This window comes from Balearica regulorum, chromosome 29 (assembly GCF_011004875.1).
Source record: "Balearica regulorum gibbericeps isolate bBalReg1 chromosome 29, bBalReg1.pri, whole genome shotgun sequence".
NCBI lineage: Eukaryota > Metazoa > Chordata > Aves > Gruiformes > Gruidae > Balearica > Balearica regulorum.
The window spans coordinates 1,467,678-1,488,757 of NC_046212.1; the positions used below are offsets into that span (position 1 = coordinate 1,467,678).

At 50.7% G+C, this 21,080-nt stretch overlaps 2 protein-coding genes across 21 annotated transcripts in view; one reads left to right on the forward strand and one right to left on the reverse strand.

Annotated features, from left to right (window-relative positions):
- R3HDM2 (R3H domain containing 2) overlaps nucleotides 1-13,786 on the reverse strand; it is a 58,927-nt gene extending 45,141 nt beyond the window's left edge. For 11 of the 20 annotated variants that reach the window (XM_075737964.1, XM_075737962.1, XM_075737966.1 and 8 more), the window contains exons 1-4: nucleotides 13,610-13,786; nucleotides 12,604-12,681; nucleotides 9,873-10,146; nucleotides 6,309-6,552 (exon numbers count right to left, since the gene is read on the reverse strand). In XM_075737964.1, the coding sequence (XP_075594079.1) occupies nucleotides 6,309-6,511 (203 nt within the window). In that variant the 5' untranslated portion in view covers nucleotides 6,512-6,552; nucleotides 9,873-10,146; nucleotides 12,604-12,681; nucleotides 13,610-13,786. Of the gene's footprint in view, nucleotides 1-6,308; nucleotides 6,553-9,872; nucleotides 10,147-12,603; nucleotides 12,703-13,609 lie in introns of all 20 variants that reach the window. The other 9 variants (XM_075737972.1, XM_075737963.1, XM_075737952.1 and 6 more) reach the window with 8 other exon arrangements.
- Nucleotides 13,787-14,357: 571 nt separating this feature from the next.
- INHBC (inhibin subunit beta C) lies at nucleotides 14,358-18,085 on the forward strand. The gene is made up of 2 exons (XM_010300345.2): nucleotides 14,358-15,096; nucleotides 16,718-18,085. The coding sequence occupies exons 1-2, from the start codon at nucleotides 14,751-14,753 to the stop codon at nucleotides 17,458-17,460; spliced, it is 1,089 nt and encodes a 362-aa protein (XP_010298647.2). The 5' UTR covers nucleotides 14,358-14,750; the 3' UTR covers nucleotides 17,461-18,085.
- The last annotated feature ends 2,995 nt before the right edge of the window (nucleotides 18,086-21,080 follow it).

Below are 21,080 nucleotides of genomic sequence, written 5' to 3' on the forward strand. Positions count from 1 at the left end.
TATAACATCAGTTGTTGGCCAACTGTCCCAACATTTATATCCCACAAAATATATGTAATATACAAAAATATCTAAATATACTATACAAACATTACCATCACCACCTCAGGCAACAAGCACAAAGAGCTCAGAAAACTGTTCTCTCCGGATTCCATTGCACTTCCTGCATTAATAACTGCATGTTAAAAACCAAAACCAAACCAAACTTTGTGCTAACCTAAAACATTCAACTGTCTGAACAAGTCTGCAATATAGGTGTCACCTGTATTTTTGTGGTGGGAATTAAGACACAGCAGAAGTGATGTCAGTAAGGTTAGAAAGGCCATTATCAGACCCAGGAGTTCCTCCTTTCAGCTGTAGAACCTACCACATTTCACCTTTACTATTAATTATGAAGAAGCCTTGGTCACAGATACAGCCCCTTTATCCCAGTTTGCCATTGGGCTGCTCTCAAGAAAAAGATGGTCTTTCCAGGTTTTGCAGAACCTGTGAAAATACTTTGACAGATGGCTGCTTTTTCCCCCCTCCTCGCAGTTTCAAAAAATAACACCAGAAAGACACCAATCCCTCCCTGCTTCCTCGTGAAGAATGATACCAGGTTCCCAAGTACTTGTAAGACAGGAAACTGCAGTTAATAAGAAAATTCAGAGTGAATTTTTGATAAGGAAAAATAAAATACTATCACATACAGTTAATTCAAAACCTAATAAATCTGTATCCAGAAGTTTTCCATAAGTATTTTGGGGTTTTCTCCCAAATATTAAAAAAAAATAAATTATTGAAGACATGGGAGGACAAGCAAAAAGAAAGTAAAAGGCCACTGAAAGGAAGTTCAATAGACCTGATACCTGCTTGTAAGCAACCTCAGTCTTAAAGAGGAAATCATAAGCAAGTGGCTGCTCTGGTTTCAGCAAAGATCTCCCCAAAATGTATTTTGCCATAAATTTGAGCGAAGGTGAACAAAATTGTGTTAGTCTTAATCACTGGAGCACTGCAAGTCAACACCCATCTGCTTCTCTGAAGGGTAACTTTAATGGAAATCTTGCCTAAAACTGAGTATCTCACCTTCCAGTGCTTTCATGTGGTCCTGTTACCTTGCTTGGGTGCTAATGTAGTTTTAACTACATGATCACATTTAACCTGAAATGTGAACTGCTGCTCAGAAGATGCTGAAAAGGGGCTTCAAAGGCAGAGAAAAAAAGACACACAAACTTGTGTGACAGCTGAAAAGCCCATGCTGCAACAGCCCAGCATCTCCGTGAGCTGAGAGGAGGAATGAGCACTGGGCACCCTGCAAAGCCGCCTGCCTCCTGCAGCTGTGGGCGGCCAGGAAGAGCCCATGTCGCTGCAGTACATGCACCTGCATTTACAAAGCAAACCCACAAAAGTCACATTAGGTCTAACTTTAGGATTTTCCCTGCCTCGCCTCAAAGTTCAGGCTTTCACGGTCCCACTGGCACATTCTACAAGCAGGGGTCACACACTGGCTGCTGTCAGCCTGTTACCGGACAGTGGTGAATGAACAGAACTTGCACGCCTGGCACCGAGTGGCCCTGAGTTATCCACAGAGTGGGTGATGCTGTCTTACAGCCAGTTGCTATTTCTGGAAAGCATGTAATGTTACTTTATAGTACTACAGGAAGATATAATGAAAGTAGTCCAACCACTGTCTTGGGACCTAGTAATTTTATATACATTATCAGAATTGCAGTTATGAAAAGAATAAATCTCCCAATAGCCTCAGAATTTCTAATTTCAAAGTTTTGTACATTTAAAATTTTGAAAAGCTTGTAATGGGCACCCACCTGAAGTCAATCCCATGTACAAGGGACTTTCCCACGTTAAAAAGCCACTTATGCCTCAGCCCCCGATTAGAATATTGCTTGCTCGAGGTCACAGCAGGTAGCAACTTCTCCTCCCAACCTCCCTCCTGCAACCCCAATGGAGAATTTTCCTGGATTACTTTTAGCCACCAATATTGCTCAAGGGTTTCTCTGCACAACGCCTAACCACACTATTCCCGAACAAGTTGTTACCAAGATGCTTCCTCTCCAAATAAAAATAAATAAATAAAAAATAATAAAAAAGTATTGCTCTGCATTTTACAAGTCCATTGGATACAAACCTAAATTTATCAGGAGAGTAAGCTTAAGAAACAGACTGTGCCTTATCAAGGGAGAAGGCACGGCAGTGCTATAGGTTTCAGTTCTGGGAAGTTTTTAACTCCAGGCACATGTTATGCCTGTAATGAAGACTCCTTAGCCAAGGGTGGCTTGATCACTAGGGACATGCTGTTAGCAGCATACTTTTTTTTTTTTTTTTTTTGGGGGGGGGTAGGCAGGGAGAGAGATAAATTAAAAAAAAATTTAAAAAATAATCAAGGTTTATATAATTGTGCTGACCTAATTTGTGTGCGCCTCTTACTTGTCCAACTAACATTTCAACACAGCAACCACTGTGAGGGTACTCTGCCAGAACACTTAAAACCTCCAAAAAACCCTTCTGATAAGTGACCAGATAAAAAAGAACCCATTAATGCTCCCACTAGCGGCAGAATCATGAGATCAAGCTTCAGCACAGAAGCCATCCACAAGACGTTGATCATTAAGAAGCCAGGCTCACCAGTTCTGCTGCTCACAGAACAGTTCATTTATTCATGTAATTATGTTGGTACAACCCTCAGCACAGACGGTTATAGGCCAGAGGTTTCATTATCCAAGTTCCCGCAAGCAGCAGCTGTATCAGATGAAGCACATTTGTACCAATACAAACACAGCATCAGGCCAGAGAGCAGAATTTTCATGGTACCAGCACTGCTTAGGCTGCTAAAATCCCACAGATACATCACATGCGTGAAAACTGCAATTTTTGCAGTACCACTTTCCCACTTTTGGGGACCTACGTGCTAGCGAGACAAGGTCCGAAATGCACTCAGCACAGAGGGTTTCGCATATGTCCAGCCAGCACCAACAAGGTAGACTGCTTCTGTAAACCCTGTGTCCTGGTTTAAATGAAGGCAATCTCAGTGCCAGCCTCCATTTGAACCTGATCTGGGGGAGACATGGGAAAGGGCACAATAGCTATTGTCATTTTAAAGGGAGAAAGCAACTTCGAGGTTGGAGTTGCACTGCACCCAGTTGTGGAGGCAGAACACAAGCACCTCTGCATTCTCCCAGTGTTCTGGATTCACAGAGTCACAGACTGGTTGGGGTTGGAAGGGACCTCTGGAAATCATCTAGTCCAACCCCCTGCTAAAGCAGGATCACCTAGAGCAGGTTGCACAGGATTGCGTCCAGGCAGGTTTAGAATATCTCTAGAGAAGGAGACTCCACAACCTTTCTGGGCAGCCTGTCCCAGTGCTCGGTCACCCTCAGAGTGAGGAAGTTTTTTCTCATGTTGAGATGGAACTTCCTGTGTTCCAGTTTGTGCCCATTGCCCCTTGTCCTGTCGCTGGGCCCCACTGAATAAAGTCTGGCCCCTTCTTCTAGACACCCCTCCTTTAGATATTTATAAGTATTGATGAGATCCCCTCTCTGTCTTCTCCGGACTGAACAGACCCAGCTCTCTCAGTCCTTCCTCATAGAGAGATGCTCCAGTCCTCATCATCCTTGTAGCCCTCCGCTGGACTCTCTCCAGTAGTTCCCTGTCTTTCATGTACTGGAGAGCCCAGAACTGGACACAATATTCCAGATGTGGCCTCACCAGGGCAGAGCAGAGGGGGAGGATAACCTCCCTCAACCTGCTGGTCACATTCTTCTTAATGCACCCCAGGACACCATTAGCCTTCTTGGCCACGAGGGCACACTGCTGGCTCATGGAGAGCTTGTTGTCCACCAGGATTCCCAGGTCCTTCTCTGCAAAGCTGCTTCCCAGCAGGTCCACCCCTAGCTTGTACTGGTGTCTGAGGTTATTCCTCCCCAGGTGCAGGACCCTACACTTGCCCTTGTTGGATCTTCATTCTCTTTTCTGTCCATGCTCTCCCCCTTCCCTCCCAAGGTCAAATCACAACTGAAGTCTTGGGCTCAAAGCACCTGCTCATTTTGGTTTGGACATGGGGAAGCAAGCAGGACAGGATTCAATTTCCTAATAGATAGTATGCCTAAAAAAAGAGGTCAGTTTGAGATATAGCAAACACCTTCTGTAATAAAGTGGCTCTTGTGTCTAAACTCAGCTCAAGAGAAATTAGTTTTGCAAACAAAAGGATGTCAAAGCAATATAAAAATTTTAAAACTTCATTAAAAAAATACAAGCGAGCTGCTATAAAGAGTAGGCTGCATCTGCCCACACTCAGTAATCATCACCAAAATTCACTGGGAGGCAGCAGTGACTCAGCCTGCAGTACACAAAGACAGCTTGTGCTCCCGATACATAATGAAACTGGGCTTTATATGAAATCATAAATCCACATGCGCCCCACTAACACGCATGCAGGGGAATCCCGGCACTGACAGGCAGGGAATCATCAGCCCTTCCTCTTGCTTCTGCCCACACTCAGACACAAAAATGTCTCTGCAGAAGCATACCTCACCTTTGCTTCAATCTGGGAAGTAGGTCGTGTTGTCTTCCAGCTGGGTTTACTAGGACTGAGAAATCAAGAAAAGGTTCAAAAAAAGATGGAGGAGAGTGTGATATATTTGAAGGGGGAGGGAAACTAACTCTGGCCCTCAACTACATCCCACTATCCTTTCAAATGTCACATCCAGGTCTTAAAAATAAAAAGAAAAAAGAGAGAGAGAAAGAAATCTATACATGGTTTTATTAAAGTGCTCCATCGTGTGAATGGATTAATCATACTTCCAGTAAAAATCTTAAGGTAGACAATTACTGCAGTTCACCTCCTGCCCAATAGCCACAAGAAACATAGGGCTTTCTTACAGATTGTACTGTGTGCTCCCATACTCATGCTGTCACATCACTTAAAAAATAGATTTCTCAGGGACACTTTCTGTGCTGGCCTCCAGAATGATTCCTTCCTTCAGGCATCCTCAGCCTTTTTCTCAGAACAACCACTAGCTCTTATCAAAACGAACTGATACAAGAAGGCCATTCAGCAAATGAAAAAACCTAGCCTGTGGAATCAGGACTTTAGCAGCACAACACATTTGAGTTATAAACCCTCCTAGCTGTTCACGGCAGTGCACCAGCCTGTGAACCAGGAAAGTGCAGGACTCCTGGGTTCTTACCCTCACTCTGCTCTGTCTTTTGATGCTAGCTCAGCCAAATAATTTCTTCTCCCTGTTCTTCAGATCATTCACCTGTAAAACAGGGATTACATGCACCTACTCACCATGGGGTAGAAAGGATTAATATATTAGTGCTGCAAACCCCCCTTCTAAATCCCTCAACATGCAGTTGTGGGCAGGGACAGGATGGGGCAGGGGGGAATGACCAAAACAGCTTTGTTATTAGCCCCTGCTGTGGCACTGACAGGGAAGGCCTCCCTGAACTTTGCCATGTTCCTTGTTCTATGTCCCAGTGCTTCTCCAAGCAGCTCTGGCCACCCAAGCTCTTTGGACTTCTCCAGGCTTCCTGCAGCATGCACTTGCCTTGTGCTCCAGAACAGGGAACACACAGGCTGGAGAAGCTGGAGAAGCTGCTGTGAGCTTGGGGTACTTGGGCTACATTTATGGAAACAGATGAAAAGCATTGCAGTTCATTTAGGTATCTGCAATTTCATGTTGCCAGGCAGCTGATTTCTGAGTGATCCTAAAGCAGTTATCCAGAATGAAAAAATAAACAGGATATACACTAGATCATTGATGGATCTAGGCTTTAATGAACCAAATTATGAGACCCTTCAGGAACTTGGTCAGGTGTCTGCAATGGTGCCAGAGTGGGTGGGGAAAGCAACAGGGTGTGTATGTTGTAACTATCATTGTTCCGTAACACTGGGTGAGTAGCAGCGTCTCTTTTGCCAGCACTTTCGCACATTAAGCAAGTCAAAGGTATTTTGAATGTCTGGGGACTGCTGAATATAGGTGTGACAGTAAGTCTCTTTGCTGGTTTTCCACAGAGTCACCATGCTTGGTCTTCAGAGACCACGTCAGGTATCTTAATGGGCAGAGACACAAAGGAAAACTTCTTGGTAGAGGAAGTTAATAGGTGGCACTGATTACCTCTAAATCACAGCCAAATCATCCCACAGTTAAGCCAGAGAACGAGCCTTTAGGCATTTAAAAAAAAGAAAAAGGAAAAAAAACATTGCAAACACCCTTCTTCACTTTATCTGAAGTGCTGGGAAGGATCAGCTAGAATTAAAGACAAATGTATTGACATAAACCTGTCTGCTTGCTGGAAACAGAGTCTACCTGGTCATCAATTCTCTTTTTGTATTCCATTGCACAGAGTAAGGTACCCCACAAATTATATTAGCTTTAAACTTATTTCCGCCACCATGCCTTCTCCCCAGAGCAATGTTCTCTAGCAGGAGTGAGGAGACCATGCCGCCACCACCAGCTGCGGGTGCTGAGATGTTGCATCCATCCATGAAGTCCATCAAAACAAACAGCATCCAAACATGAAGCACCCAGATATCCAAGGCTCTCAGCACCTCTGCAATAAACCACAAACATACAGCAACAAAATAATCTAATCACTCTAAATAGAGCGATTTGCAAGTATTAACTTCCAGAAATTTACACTTTAAAAAACAGCGATGGTCATGTAAAAAAAGCCACTAGAGAGGCAAAGTCAGCCTTTCTGTCACATCTGGCACCAGAAAGAGGAAGCAGTTCATGCAGGCAGAGGTGGTGATTGAAGGTCAGGACTTTGGGCTTTTTTCAAGCCGAGTCACTTCCACCCCATGCTACAAGCTCCTTAACAGTACAGAAGTGTTACTCACACCTCATTGATTCCCAGGGCAACTGCTGTTTCTAAGGAACTGAGACTCTTAGATGAAAGACACTGGGAAAAGGACAATGGGTTATTATTAGAAACTAGGATTGACATAAGCTGGAAACAGCATCCAAAACTAACTATTGCACCTCTTTAAGGTTGATGCTTTAGCCTCAGTTACTGAGATGCAAACGTAGCATCAGCTGAAGTGCCACCTTCCCTTGCTACAGACCCAGCAGCATTAATCAGCATTGCCACTTACTTCTCTGACCTCTCCAAGTCTTTAAGATACACCATCATCTACAGCTGCAGGCACTTCCAAAATACGTCATTAAAAACAGATTCAGACCAAGGTAAAAGTTAAATACACTTGGCACACAGGGCTTATTTCCTCCCAACATTACACTTCCCTGCCAGGGTTATCTTAACAAGCAGAGACACACAAATGTCTTCTGCCTTTTATTCACTTTAGGGGCTGAAGAACAAGTTTTCTGACCCTGCAGTCATGGCGAGTGGTTCATCATAATTTCAACAGGCATCAAGTCATTTTGATGCGGGTTTCAGTCTCTGCTGGGACCTTTGGACCAGGCCACAAAAGTATGTTTGTGAAGACTTTTAAGACAAGAAACGCAATTCGGCACAGGCGTGCAGAGGAAGTACCAGAGGCACAGAATATTGGCAAGAACATCATATTAAGAGTTTATCTTTAGCAAAATAATAGCCCTTTGAAAAGTCTTCAGCACTCAGGTGCCAAGATGCATTTCCTGCCTCTCATCGCATTGTTACACTGGCATTCGGAAGACAACAAATAAAATAGATCCGTCAGAACTCTGGAAGACAGTGGGGGAAATCCAAACTCCACTGTAATCAGAAAAAGCTTTGGTTCACACATCGCATTTACAAATAATTGAAAGGTAGAGTGGTGGAGGTGAACACAAGATCTGAGGACTGGCTGAGAGAGTTGAGGTTGTTCAGCCTGAAGAAGGAACCTTACTGTGGCCTTTCAATAATTAGAAGTGGCTTATAAGAAAGATGGAGAAAGACTTTGTACCATGGCTTGTAATGACAGGACAAGGGTTTTAAACTGCGAGAGAGTAGATTTAGATTGGATATAAGAAATTTTTTTATGATGAGGGTGGTGAGACACTGGCACAGGCTGCCCAGAGAAGCTGCGGATGCCCCATCCCTGGAAGCGTTCAAAGTCAGGTTGGATGGGGATTTGGACAATCATGTCTACTAAAAGACATCCCTGCCCATTGCAGGGGGGTGGACAAGATGTTCTTTAAAAAGGTTCCTTCCAGCCCAAAACATTCAGTGATTCTAAAAGAATTTAGGCACTGAAAAGAATTTAAGCACTGAACTGAAGCTAAGCCTGGGACCAGTCCTACAGACAGGCTTTTTTAAAAAGTATTATTATTTTTTTTAATGGGTGATTTATACATTTTCCTCCTAAAAATGGCATTTTAGAATAGCAGCACTGACGCTGTATTAAATTTAGCAACATAAATGGCATCACTACTATAAGGGGAACTTGATGCACCTGTGCTCTGATGAGAGGATAGGATATCACAGGCAGAACAAGAGGTACTGGAGAACAGCTGGAAGAAGTGATTTGACATGGACATTCTCCACTGCGCTCATCTGCAGCCCAGCACTGAACAGGAGGGTCTGCTTCTCCCACAGCCAATTCATTGCCATTGATATTACAGTTTCCTTCCCTTTTAATTCAGTTGACAAGACCCCTCTCTTCCCTCCAACCCCTTTTAAAGTCTGCTGCAACCAACCTGTGAGAACTACAACAGGGACAGGCAAGAACAATAAACATTTCTTCAATTTCTGTGAAACCAAGCAATGCTGCCACCTCTTCTCCCAACAACAGGCAATAGCAGAATCCCAGGTCCTTATGCAACAGTTTCCCAGCTACAGAGACAGTGGCTGCATATAGTCTGGCAAGTCCTCTGGGACTTGCTTCCTTAAACATCCATCTCACTTGAGAAGGCACTAGCTTGCTCCCAGGCCTTAGCTTTTACTTAACTAGAACGAGACGTGCAAAGTCACAACAGTTTAACTCAAGGGATAACATAACACCTAATATTAGTCAAGTCAGTGCAGCTTTGGACATACGTAGTACATCACACTAAACCTTGTTTACTGGGTTTAGCTCATGCTTGTTATACAAGCCAAAAAACCACGTACAGCACCATGCTGTTTAAACCAGCTACATCTCATTCCTAGTTAGATGTGATGTGGAGTATTGCAGTCAAAACACCTTGGCACTACTCTCAGCCACAAAGAAAACTCAAAAACTTAAGCCCAGCATAACCACTTCTAAAATGTTCTCCTAGCCCTGAGTCTGTAGGGAGCCTGGAGCAACCATTTAGATAGAGAAAGAAATACTGTATTTGCCCTAGTAAGGGATTAACTGCAATGGTCAGCATAGCCATAGTTCTGTACACCACACAGCAGGCTGCTGAGGAAGGTACCTTCTAATGTTGCAACTTGCAGGATGCAAGAGGCCACACAGTGTGCTCTAAGATGCATTATGTTCTGGCAAGATGCACAGCTAGATTTAGAAGCATCTGCTTCTTCCAGCCCAACGTCTAGTACTCTGGAAGACTGCAGATCCTGTCCCAAAACATCAACAGATACTGGAGAAGAAATCTGAGAGAACTAACTAGTTCCTTTAATTCCACACTGCTGAATGGACTACCAGCCTAGAGACCTCATCGGTCAGATGGCTGCAGCTCAAAGCAGCGCTTGACTAACTATCAATACATATATCTCTGAGTGGAGAGAAATACAGCTACACCACAGAATGTAACTTCTCGGTTTTGATCCTAGAAAGGCCTAAGCAAAGCTACTAAGACTCAGCCAAAGAGGAAAACAATGCTACAAACCATTGTCCGATATCGTTAAATCACTCCAGGTTTCATCTTGTTCATGCTATGCGGGTAGCTGAAACTGTCACTTAGAATCCACTCAGCAAAAACTGCAGTGTCTGGTAACTAAGGGGTCAATTGGCTCCATCTCCTACTCACCTCTAGGCCACCAGACCCCAGTCACTCCCCACTTATGAGCAGGGGGGCAAGGTAAGAGAAAGGACGATATCCAAGTGATGCTTCTCCTTCACAAGTGGCAGGAGTTGATTTGGGAGTCTTAATCCAGCTCCTCAAAAGCCAGGTGGCTGACTCCAGCAAAGTGCCATCGTTGCAAACAACCTGTTGAGATCCATCCTCACTTGTGCAATCCCTGGAGTCTGGAATAACGGTTTACTATCCAGTGAAGCTGCCATCAAACACCACACTTTGCCATCTTGGTGGACAGAGAAGAAGAAAATCAGTCTAACATCTTTCCTTGTCATCTAGTTTACTCTATTAAAAAAAACCCAAACAAAACAACAAAAAACCCCCCACTTTATATCTGTAAATGCGCGCACACACACTGGAGCACTGAGACAAAGATTAAGAATTCGCAAGGACACTGTTTTGATTTGTAAACAGGCATGCGTTCATCTGCTTTCTGACATCAAACCAGGTCCCACAACATACTCCCACTGCTCCCCATGCAGATGGAGGAAAACAACTCTTGTGCACACCAATGATTTGGGATATCTGTGGCCTACAGCGCACTCTTCTCTACAGTATCCGTTCTCTGCAACACCAGTCAGCCTTCTTAGCACAGCTGGCAGGTAAGGACAGCTCTGCTGTTCCATGGGTCTTGAAGAAGCAGCCACACCACCATACCAAAGAGCTTCTTCGTCCCCGTCCCCTTCCCTACTGTTAGGATGTAACTCTTGTAACAGCCTTTCCTTTGGTGATAAACAGGCACCAAAGCTTGGCAATATTTCCAGCTCCCCAAGCAGATTATCTCCCTTTATCAAGCCTTCTTTCCAGCACTTCTCTTCCCCAACCCTTTGGATTCCTTACGGTCATTAAGCTTTGACTTTGCTCCAAAAATGAAGACAGCCAGTAATCTGTACCTACTCAGCGACATGTGCAGGATTAACGGCAACTCTGAATTTCCAGCTCACATTGCATCTGAATCCTCTTCAGCAGAGTGGTTCAGATTCTAATGGATCACTTTGCATGAACAGAAGCTGCAAAAGCAGCAGAAGCTATAATAAACTCATGGTTTCTTTGTACAGTGGCATCCTTGAGCTCTATGAAAAATAAAGCCTGTGCTGGAAAGTTGGAAGCTTGGTGCTTCTGCCAGAAGCTTGCTTATTGTTCCTTGCAGTGAAGCTCATTCCTTTCCCACTCCCAAGGCACACCTAGCTGCATTATCAGCATATATGGCTACAAATACACCTTGGTTTTCCAGACATCTTTTGTCAACACTGAAGCATCACAAAAGTAAACAAAGAACAGGCAGAGCTAAAGCAGCTGAACTCAGCCTTAAGTGCTCAGGAGAAAAGCCAACGCATTTCTGAACTGATCAGTCTCTATGTTAAGATACCTACAAACAACAGGTCATTCAGATTAGACAGATGTGTTGAGTAGGGTGCTTGGTAGTAGCTCCAAGCTGGTAAATCAGCTCTCAGTAATAGGAATCAATTTGCCCCTCTGAAAATTCTAACACCTGATTTTGGGCACAATTACACTATGTGAAACCATCGCAGACAGTTCTCAGACAAAAATCATGAGGGGGGTGGGATGATCACCCATGTCACATTTTAACTGGAAACCAATGTGGGGGAATTTTAAACTTCCCAAGAGGTCACAAGTCAAATGTTCAGGAATGAACAGCAAGGATTCTGGTGACATTCCTTCCCACTTTTTTAATTATTATTATTATTTTATTAGGAGCAGGGAGTTGCCTCACAAGGAACACTTCACAGTGCAGGGGGCTACTGTGTGTAGGACTACTGAAGGGCAGAAAAGAACAACCTTATGCTCAAATTAAAATTCAAGGCAACATTTAGAATGGGTCTGTACAGCCAGCCCCAACGTCCTCACCACTGCACCTTCATTGTTTTTTATAGATAAGCTAACTGTAGTACAGGGCAGCCGGGCTCACCAATACATAGCACACTCACACTGCAGTGAACAGTTAGCCTTAGGCTGAGTGGGAAACAGGTGAAGATATGGCAGAAAAGGGCATATCCTGGGACAGAGTGAAATAAGACGAATTTTACACCTAACCCTATGCAGGACAAATAAGTTGGAGTAAGTCAAAAGGACACAGCTGTAGCAGAAGCAAGTGCAGACCCTAAAGAGAGGCAAATAAGGGCTTTACCAACAAGTTCAGATCCTCTGTGGCCTAACGAAGAGCTGGAATAGCTGCTCATTTAAGGAACAATCGATAATAAGAGACAGCACAAAACCATCAGGGTCTGCAAGTCGCCCTCAAAGAGCCAGTTATGAACTGGTTAGAGCCTTGCCCACCATTTCAGGAGCTTTCGAAAGACAAACATCCCCCTATAAGCAGTTTCTGAAAGACAGAGGATTATCAAGCCCTTTATAAAACCAGAGGCCAGTGCAGCAGCCTAGGCCTGGGCTTGGCTTTCTTGCCCATCTCAAAACAAAGAAGCCAGAAAGAATAATGACTGGAAACCAGAAAAGATTGCCATCAATGAAAGAGATAGTCTAGATCAAATTCTAAAGGAACTAAGGGAAGGGGTTAAAAAATATTCACACAGTGAGTGACAGAAGAGAGGTAACAATCCACCAGCTACATCTATTTACACACTGTATCAGAAGCTCAGAAGGACAACCTCTATCAGACCATTTCAAGCAGATCAGAGGAAGACTTTGAGTAATATCAACTTACCTGTGAAACTTGCTGCCAGAATACTGCACTGGCAGATGTAAGAGGCAACTTTGACACTTGGGTGGACAGCCCAAAGATCTACAGGTACCCAAAAAAGCACTGTGAGGATTTAAACGTGTCACAGGGCAGGGAACACCAAGTTAACAAGTAACAAAACAACCCTTCCGTGTATCCTATTAGTAGCCTACACAGACCCTCTGAAATCCCTCCTGAACACACTCTAACCACATCAGAAGACAACTGACTCTCCAGTGTTTTCACTCCTCTTGTTACACATTGCAGGGCCCCAGAAGTCAAAAATGTTTCCAGGAAAGCATTTCAAAGCAAAGGCATTGTCTGTGAGGGTACCAGAAAACCTTATTGTGTACTAGAACGGATGCCTGGCCATCAACAACGTGAGGCCTGCTCTCCCACCTGTTGCTCCCCTTCCTCTTTAGCCTCTTGCAAGTACTGCACTGCACACAGAACGCTGGGGAAGAGGCAGCCACAGCAAGCTCAGGCACTTTCGGATCGCACAGGGATGCCCTTTGTATCCGGGCCAGCCAGAGATGCACAGTGCAAGGAGCACCCAGCTACCATGTGCTCTGCCAACCTGCCGAGGCAAGCGGCCCGCTGCGAACTCCTCCACACACCGAAACCACGGCGAGCCTCACCAGCCCCAACGGCCAGCAGTGCCCGGAGATGGCGGAGACACAGCCGGACCCCAGCACCGAGCGCTCCCCCAAGAGGGGTGGCCTAGAGTCAGGCAGCGCCTCCGGGCGCGCCCTCCCGACCCGCTGGCCCGCACTAGCAGGAGCCCTAGGGACACGCCAGAGTCAGGACCGCGGCCCGGCCGGAACAGGGACGCGGGGAGGACACCGCAGAAGGGCTCCGCGCGGGCGGCGCGTCCCTGCCCGGCCCGGGGGCACCGCCGACCGCCCTGCCGGCCCCGAGCCCCAGGCCCGCCCCGGCTCCGACCCCGGCCCCCCACCGCGCCCGGACCCCGCCTCCGGCAGCGCGCACTTACCGGGCCGGGCCGGGCCCTGTGCCGCGGGGCCGCCGCCGCCGCCGCCGCCACCACCCCGGGCCGGGCCGGGCCGAACCTGGGCCAGCGCGGGCCGCCCGGGCGGGGCGGCGGAGACGGCGGGCGGACGGGGGGACAGGATGGGAGGGGGAGGGGGGAGGCCGGAGCGGGGAGAAAAGAGGAAAGAAACAGAAATTAAAAAAAAAAAAAAAAAAAAAAGGGGGAAAGAAGCGGCGGGCCCCTCCCCCGGCGTGCGTGCGCGCTGCGTCACTGCTCCGTGCGCACTACGTCACCATACCGCGCCCAACGTGCGCCCGTTGTCGTAGCAACCTGCCAGACGCAGCGCTGTGGAAGGCGGGCGAGACGCGGCAGCGCCCCCTAGCGCGGCGGAGGCCGCAGCGGGGAGCGGAAGACGCTACGGCAATTCGGGGCGGAGCCAGCCTGGGGCACCGCCTTCATGGGGAGGGTCTGGGGGCGGGGTCACGGGGATGGAGACTGGCACCGCGGCAGCCCCGCCCCCCCAGCGCAGCACGCGGGATGAAGCTCAGCCGGGGGGGATTCCCCGGCTCCGGGGCCGCGCACCGCGCCTGTGGGGGTCCCGCACTGCGCCCCGGGCTCCCCCCCGGCTCCGGGGCCGCGCATCGCACCGTGGGGGTCCCACACTGCGCCCCGGGCTCCACGCCGTACGCGTGGACCCCTGCCATCTACCTGGCCACCCACCCTGAGGCAGCAAGGTGGGACTGGGGTGGACTCCCTTCACCGGAGCAGGTTGCCTGGGGCCAAGCCCCAGGCCCCGGGCAGCCTCTGCCGAGCGGGCAACCCCGGGCTGAGCCCCCCCCCCGAGCGGGAGCACCATCTGCCCGGGTCCACCTTAACCCGGGGCGAGCTGTGCCGCCGCTGCCCCGTGCCTGGGAGAGGCTCCTGTGGGATCAGAGGGGCGTTTATCTCACCCGGGATCAGCCAATATTTGTGGCCACGTCAGGACAACGAGCCCTTCCTCACTCTCTGCTCCCGTGGAGTCCAGCGCTGCCGTGCTCTGCACTCCCGGCCCCAGTGCTGCTGTCCCACTTTGACTTCGGCTTATCGACAGTTGGAGGAACGCTCTTTGCTGAGACCCTCCAGCTGTCATCTCCTGACACTGGAGATGACAACCACGGTAGCTTTCCTACTACTGAGCCTTCTGAGGATGGCGGCTCCCAAGGGAGTGTGGTGCCCAGCCTGTGGACTGGCAGCCCTGGCCCCCACCACACAGCGGGACGTCCTCATCGCGCTGGCAAAGCAGAGCATCCTCTCCAAGCTCCGCTTGCCAGACAGGCCCAACATCACTCAGCCCATGTCCAGGGGGACCCTCCTGACTGCTCTCCGCAGGATGCGTGCGCAGCGCATGGACACAGCCATCTCCCCAGGGATGCCCCATGATGGCAGCATCCCACACGTGCGTCCTGGGATGGGTGTGCAGGAATATGAGATCTTGAGCTTTGCCGAGTCAGGTCTGTATGATGCAGACCCTGCATCCCATGGGCATGGTGGGATGGGCCCTGAGGTGGGGGGCACGGAGGGAAGGAAGGTCTTGCCTGGGGGAAGGTGGTGAGAGGTTTCCTCCTCTCACAGAGGTTTCCTCTGCACAGACATTTCAAAAGCTCCACACATGGGCATCACGCTCCTGCAAGCAATGCCAGGCTATGCACTGGGCTGGTGGGCATGCTGCTGCTAGGAGTGGCAATGAGAAGCTCCATATCCAGAACCTTTGCATCCGCATCCCAAGCTTACCCCAATGAGCCACCCCTCACCATGGGCAGGGGAAGCACTACTGGGGCTCTGGGGCCCCTCTCATCTACATGTGGAATATGGTGGGGCAAAGGGATGGGTGCAGGAGCAGAGATAGACTGCTGTATCATGTGAATTTATTGTCCCTTTCTGTTGAACCCTCCCCATTTATGCTAGAGGTGGAGGGATCAGATGCCCATGTTTTTCCAAACATGATTTTAAGCCTAGATTCCCCATTAGCTCACAGTGTGTGGACTTAGGTCTCCAAAGCCCATCTGCTCCCTGCACTCAGCTGTGTTTCCACTTCCTACCCCAAGTGGTGGGCTGCCACATTTCACTCCAGAATCAGCCGCATTCCTGGGAGGAGAGAGCTCCCCAAAACATGCCTAAGGGTCCTGACAAGTATCACTGGAAAAACAGGGTCCTGTACCCCCACTTCTCCCAGGCAAAAGCAGCCTTCTTTGGAAAGAAGCAGAATCACTGCTCCGTCCTGCAGAGCATCCTTCTGCACTGCCACTTTGCCCAGCCCAAACTGCTGCTTGGGGGGGGGGGCCACACACCCCCTTGCAGGCCTTTGTATGGCTTGCATGGGATAGTGAGGGCTTGCCGTGTCCTTGAAGACCTCTGGAAACAATGCTCCTCTGCAGTACATTGTGTTCCCATACATGAGGACAATGGGGAGTTGTCTCCTGGCTCAGTGGAGTGTCTGCTGGAAACGGAGGAGCCGGTGTGAGCCGTGGGGCTGAGCCCAGTCTCTCGCCCTGCTGCGCTGTGCCAGACCATGGCAGAGGGGGGGGGGTCGTGTCCTCATGGGCAGAGCTGTGCCAAAGGAGCCCAGCACTGCTGTCACGGTCCCTGTCAGCACTTCCTTCCTGAGGATGAGATGCAGCTCTGTAGCCTGAGCAGCAGCAAGGGTGGGACATGCTGAGGCAATGTCAGGTGATGGTTCCAGCCGTGGAAAGCAGAGGTAATCCTGGAGGTGCAAATCAGCGCATCTGCCTTAAATCCAAGGCTGGTTTATACAGCCAGATAACCTACTCCAAAATCCTCCAGCAGCTTCACTGACAAGGGGGATATCAGGCCAGAGGAGGTGGAACCAAGCCAGGTTGCTGCATTCAGCGCCGGGTTGCTGCATTCAGCACCAGGCTGAGATGCTGCTGCTTTAAAGCGGCATAAGAAGGAGGAGCAGCAGCAGTGCAGGGAAGTGGGGGCCCCTCGACGCCTGTATGTGCTGTGCCCTGCTCCCCAGTTTTGAGATACCTCCCATTTGCTCTGGCTCTGCAGCTGGGGGAGCCCGCCCCGCTTCTCCCTTCACCTTCTGACTGATTTCTGTTCTGTGCACAGGGTCCTCCACCTCCAGCAGCATTCGCTTGCATTTCCGCTTCACCTGGGAGCTGGCTGTGAGCACCGAGATCCTACAAGCCACCCTCTACCTGTTCTGGGCAGTCCCCAGCTCCGGGCCGCACCCTGTCACTGTCAGACTCTTGCAGCCAGACCCGACGGGACCAAACATGACAATGGCCAGCGAGACACAGCTGGAGGTGCAGAGGGCCGGCTGGGCCACACTGGATGTGGGCCGAGCTGTCCAGAGCCTGTTCAGCCAAGGGAGCCAGAGGCTCACTGTGGAGCTGGAGGTGGCAGAGGGCTGGGGGTCTCCCCTCCTAGCTGGCCACAGTGATTCCCACTGGCCATTTGTGGCAGCCCAGGCCCGGGCCAGGACGCCCCACCGGGTCCAGCGGCGCAGCATTGATTGCAGTGGGGACTCTCAGATGTGCTGCCGCAAGGAATTCTTCGTGGACTTCAAGGAGATCGGCTGGGAGGACTGGATCATCCAGCCAGAGGGGTATCACATGAACTACTGCGTGGGGCTCTGCCCCCTGCACATGGCTGGCATCCCTGGCCTCGCTGCCTCCTTCCACACGGCTGTCCTCAACCTCATCAAAGCCAACAATGCGGATGCAGCCGTGGACTCCTGCTGTGTGCCCACGCAGCGTCGCCCCCTCTCTCTGCTCTACTATGATCGAGACAGCAACATCGTCAAGACCGACATCCCCGACATGATTGTCGATGCCTGCGGTTGTACCTGACCGGCTGCCTGAGGCAGGAGGGCAGGACCTGTGCTGCGCAGGGCTCCCCTCCTCTTGGCCCCTCTCTGGCAGTGTGAGACCTGGCGAGCTGCTGGGAGATGGAAACTCTGCCGAGGTGTTTTCTCCTCCTGAGGTTGAAGCATCAAAGGTGATGCTGAATCTGCAAGTCCTCTCCTCCCTTACCTCCCACATGGCTCTTTTCCCCCTTCAGATCTGCCCATGGATTCCTCTCTGCCTATGAGCCACGGCCTCTCAGACTGGCTCCTGATGGACGCCAGACACTTCTACCTGCAGGACTCTGCAGAGCACGACTCCCTGAGCCGCTCAGGGCAGCCCCAGCTTGCCCTGCTGATGGTCCCAGACCAAGGCCATGTTGCAGCCCTCTGCTGCAGCACGAACATGTGCTCTTCAGGTAATGGGTCCTGGAGGAGATAGAAGCTGAAAAGATGCTGGGGGATGGCTAGGCCAGAGGGGAGAGGGCCATCCATGGGGCCCTACTCCTCAGCTGGACGTGAGGTTGAGGTGGGTGAGGAAGGGGAAATCGATCCCAGTGGGAGGAAAGTGTCTCCCTCTCCAAGCATCCCAGCTACCTGGTATTCAATAAAAGACTCTTAGCTGTACTGTGTGCACATGTATGTGTACACATTTGTGTGCCCTGTCATGAGCAAGCGCATCTTCCACCTCTCCCCAAGGTGCAAGGTGGTGGATGTGCCCTAGCACAGACAGCCCTGAGATGGCACAGAACTGACCCTCTCTGCCACGTGCAGTCTTCTTCTAACCAATGACTTCGTTATAAAACCCAGGCAGCAGAGTTGGGCATCTACCACCAGGACACACTGTGCCCAAAGACTTGCAGTGATGCTGGCCCCCACAGCTCTCATGCTCTCTGCCCGTTGACTGCCTTTCCCAGGGGGATGCAGAACCCCTGACTTGTCCCAACCAGATCCAGGACATGGTATGGGAACCCCCAGACACAGGGGGCCTGTGATTCCCACCAGAGAAGGCACCGTTGCTTGGTTGGGCCAAATTTTCCATTCCACCAAACCCATCTGTATTTGGCCATTCTTGTCCCAAGTCAGGACAAAACTGACCAACTCTTCTCTGTTTTAAAGTGAACAGAGACTGCCAGGCAAGACCGCCAAAGCCACGGTGCCCAGGACACCCACCCTTGCCTCCCTCACAGGGGAGCAACCTTCTGGCACGTTTCTGTCCTGTGGCCGAGAGCAGCTGCCCCCTTCACTGCCCCTTGCCAGCCTGGCTGGCGGCAAAGTGGGACATGCCAGTGCCGTGAGAGCTGGGGGCAAAGGGCGGCTCTGACACATCAGCCCCATTACGTAATCTCGTGTTAGGGTTTCTTCACTGCTTCCCACGTGTCCCCCATGTGTGAGGGCTGAGAAAGCAGGGAGAGGGTGCTGGGGGTGGGAGAGGGAGGTTCACAAGGGGAACTCCTGGAGCAATCCCCCAAGGTGCATGCAGCTGGCTGGGGTGGAGCTGGGTGACTGCAGTCCCGTGATCCACCCTGCAAGCACCGACAACCCCACCGCAGAGGCTGGGGACAGAGACGAACCAGGTGGGAAGAGGGTCAGTGGATGGAGGAGGGTGGTGTCAGACCCTCTCCCAATCTGGCCTCAAGGACAGCTTTGCATCTGCTGTCTCACTCTAGGATCGGGCTGTGGTGGTCAGAGCCAAGAGCAGCTCTGGCCGGAGCGGGGACCAAGGTCCACGTTGCTCCAGGGAACCTGTGACACCTTGAGCAGGGGTGGAACAACCACTAGCAGGAAACAGTGTTTGCCCACGTTGCATGCGTCCTGAGGCAGGCACTCACACCGACCCCTGTTGGAGCGGGGACCCGCATCTCCCCATCAGGTCGCAGCAGCCGCAGTGCTGAGATCCAGGCTGCCAGGCCCTGGTGTCTCCAGGACTCGGACCTGAAGGGTTCCCACTGACCCCGCTGCTGCACAGGCAGGGTGGAAGACTTGGGGATCAATACTGTCTGGGACCCAAGGCCACTTGCGCAAATCCAAAGAGGGTTTAGGTGTTTGGTTTTTTTTTTTTTCCTGTTTTTTCCCCTTCTTTTCCCAACACCTCTTTCACTGTCTGTATTTATTGAACAAACAGCTTTCCTGGGGCCAGTGCTGAGCTCTCCAGGCTGTAGCAGGCGTGGGCAGAAAGGGGCGGAGTGAAGGGGCAGAGGAGCAGTTGGCTGGGCCCTGTGGCCCTACAGATGCCTCAGCTCAGGGGAGCACAAGCCTGAGACCCTGAGCTGAGGCATCTGTAGGTGCTGCAAGCCCTCGAGCAGGACTGGGATGCCCCCAGTTCCCCTTCTTGGCCCTGCAGCACTCCTGCTGGGCACTTCCCCACTCCCCATGGGGCTCAGAGCAGAGTGGGGCTGGCTGCTCGTCGCTGCTGCACAGCCTCTGTGGGGCATGGGTACCTTGCCTGAAACAGCCCCATCTCACTACCTGCTCCCCAAACCCCAGCTCTGCCCTTTGCTGGGCTGCACATGCGCTCTCTAGACACCACAGGACAGGCAGGCTCTGTCCGCCAGCCCTGTGGGGACACTGCCTCTGCCCTCAGGCACAGGGATGGGGGGCATCTCCCAGTCCAGACCTTCCCGGACCTATGAGTCGTCACCATGTTGCCTTCTGTCACCTCGTCTGTGGTACAGCCAGCCCAAGCCCCACAGGGCAGCTGCATCCCAATGGATGTGAAGGTCCTGCTGATTTGGGGTGCCTCGGTTATCAGCAGCTCCCCCAAGAAGGGTCCCGGTCTCTGAGGCCCCTCCCTGTCCCTGGCAGTTTGAGATTAGGGCAGAACACATTGTCCTGGGGGTTTGCCAACCACCTGAAAACATGCCTTCAGGTCAGAAGTTCACCAGATGAGCAGGGTCCAGGGTCCCACAACACGGGCCCTCCTCTTCACGCATGCAGCATGTCCCACTCCCACAGGAAACAGGACTCCTGGGTGCAGCCTGCAGCCCCTTCCCTACTCACAGCATGGGGCAAGGGTGACCAAGGCTGAGGAATCCCACAGTGGCATTCCCACCTGGGGAACACTGCAGGGTGCAGAGGGTGCAGCCAAGGAAGGGTGACCCCCTGGAGCTAGGCACAGCTGCCTCCCTGCCTGCCATGGGACTAGCACAGGGCAGGAGCCCATGGTGGGCAGGGCCCCCCCCCCCCAAAGAGCTGCTCAGTCCACACAGCTGGTGGCTCAGGCAGGAGCTGTGTATTTATAGCCCGAGCAAGCTGCACATGGAAAAATGACTATCTGGGCTTCACCACAGCCTTAGCTTATTTTGCAAGTCTTCTCCCTTGTCAGCAAAAGTAACCTTGGTGCAAGTGTGAAGGCAGAGTACCAAGTCAAGCTTGTCAGGGAGGAAAACAGAAAACCTGAGAGTAGCAGGGTGCAACTTCCCGCTGGGCATCCACTCCTTCGCTGGTGGGAAAAGAGAGGGGATGAGGGCAGTGTTCACATTGCCGTGTCCCCTTTCCCCCTGCTGTGACACTTCTGCTGGAGTCCCCTGTCCACTCAGGGGTCTTTGGAGGGGGTGTCTCAGGCAGGCATGCCCAGCTGCCATGAGATACCCCCACATCGGTCCCACAGGGACCAGTAAGCCTGGC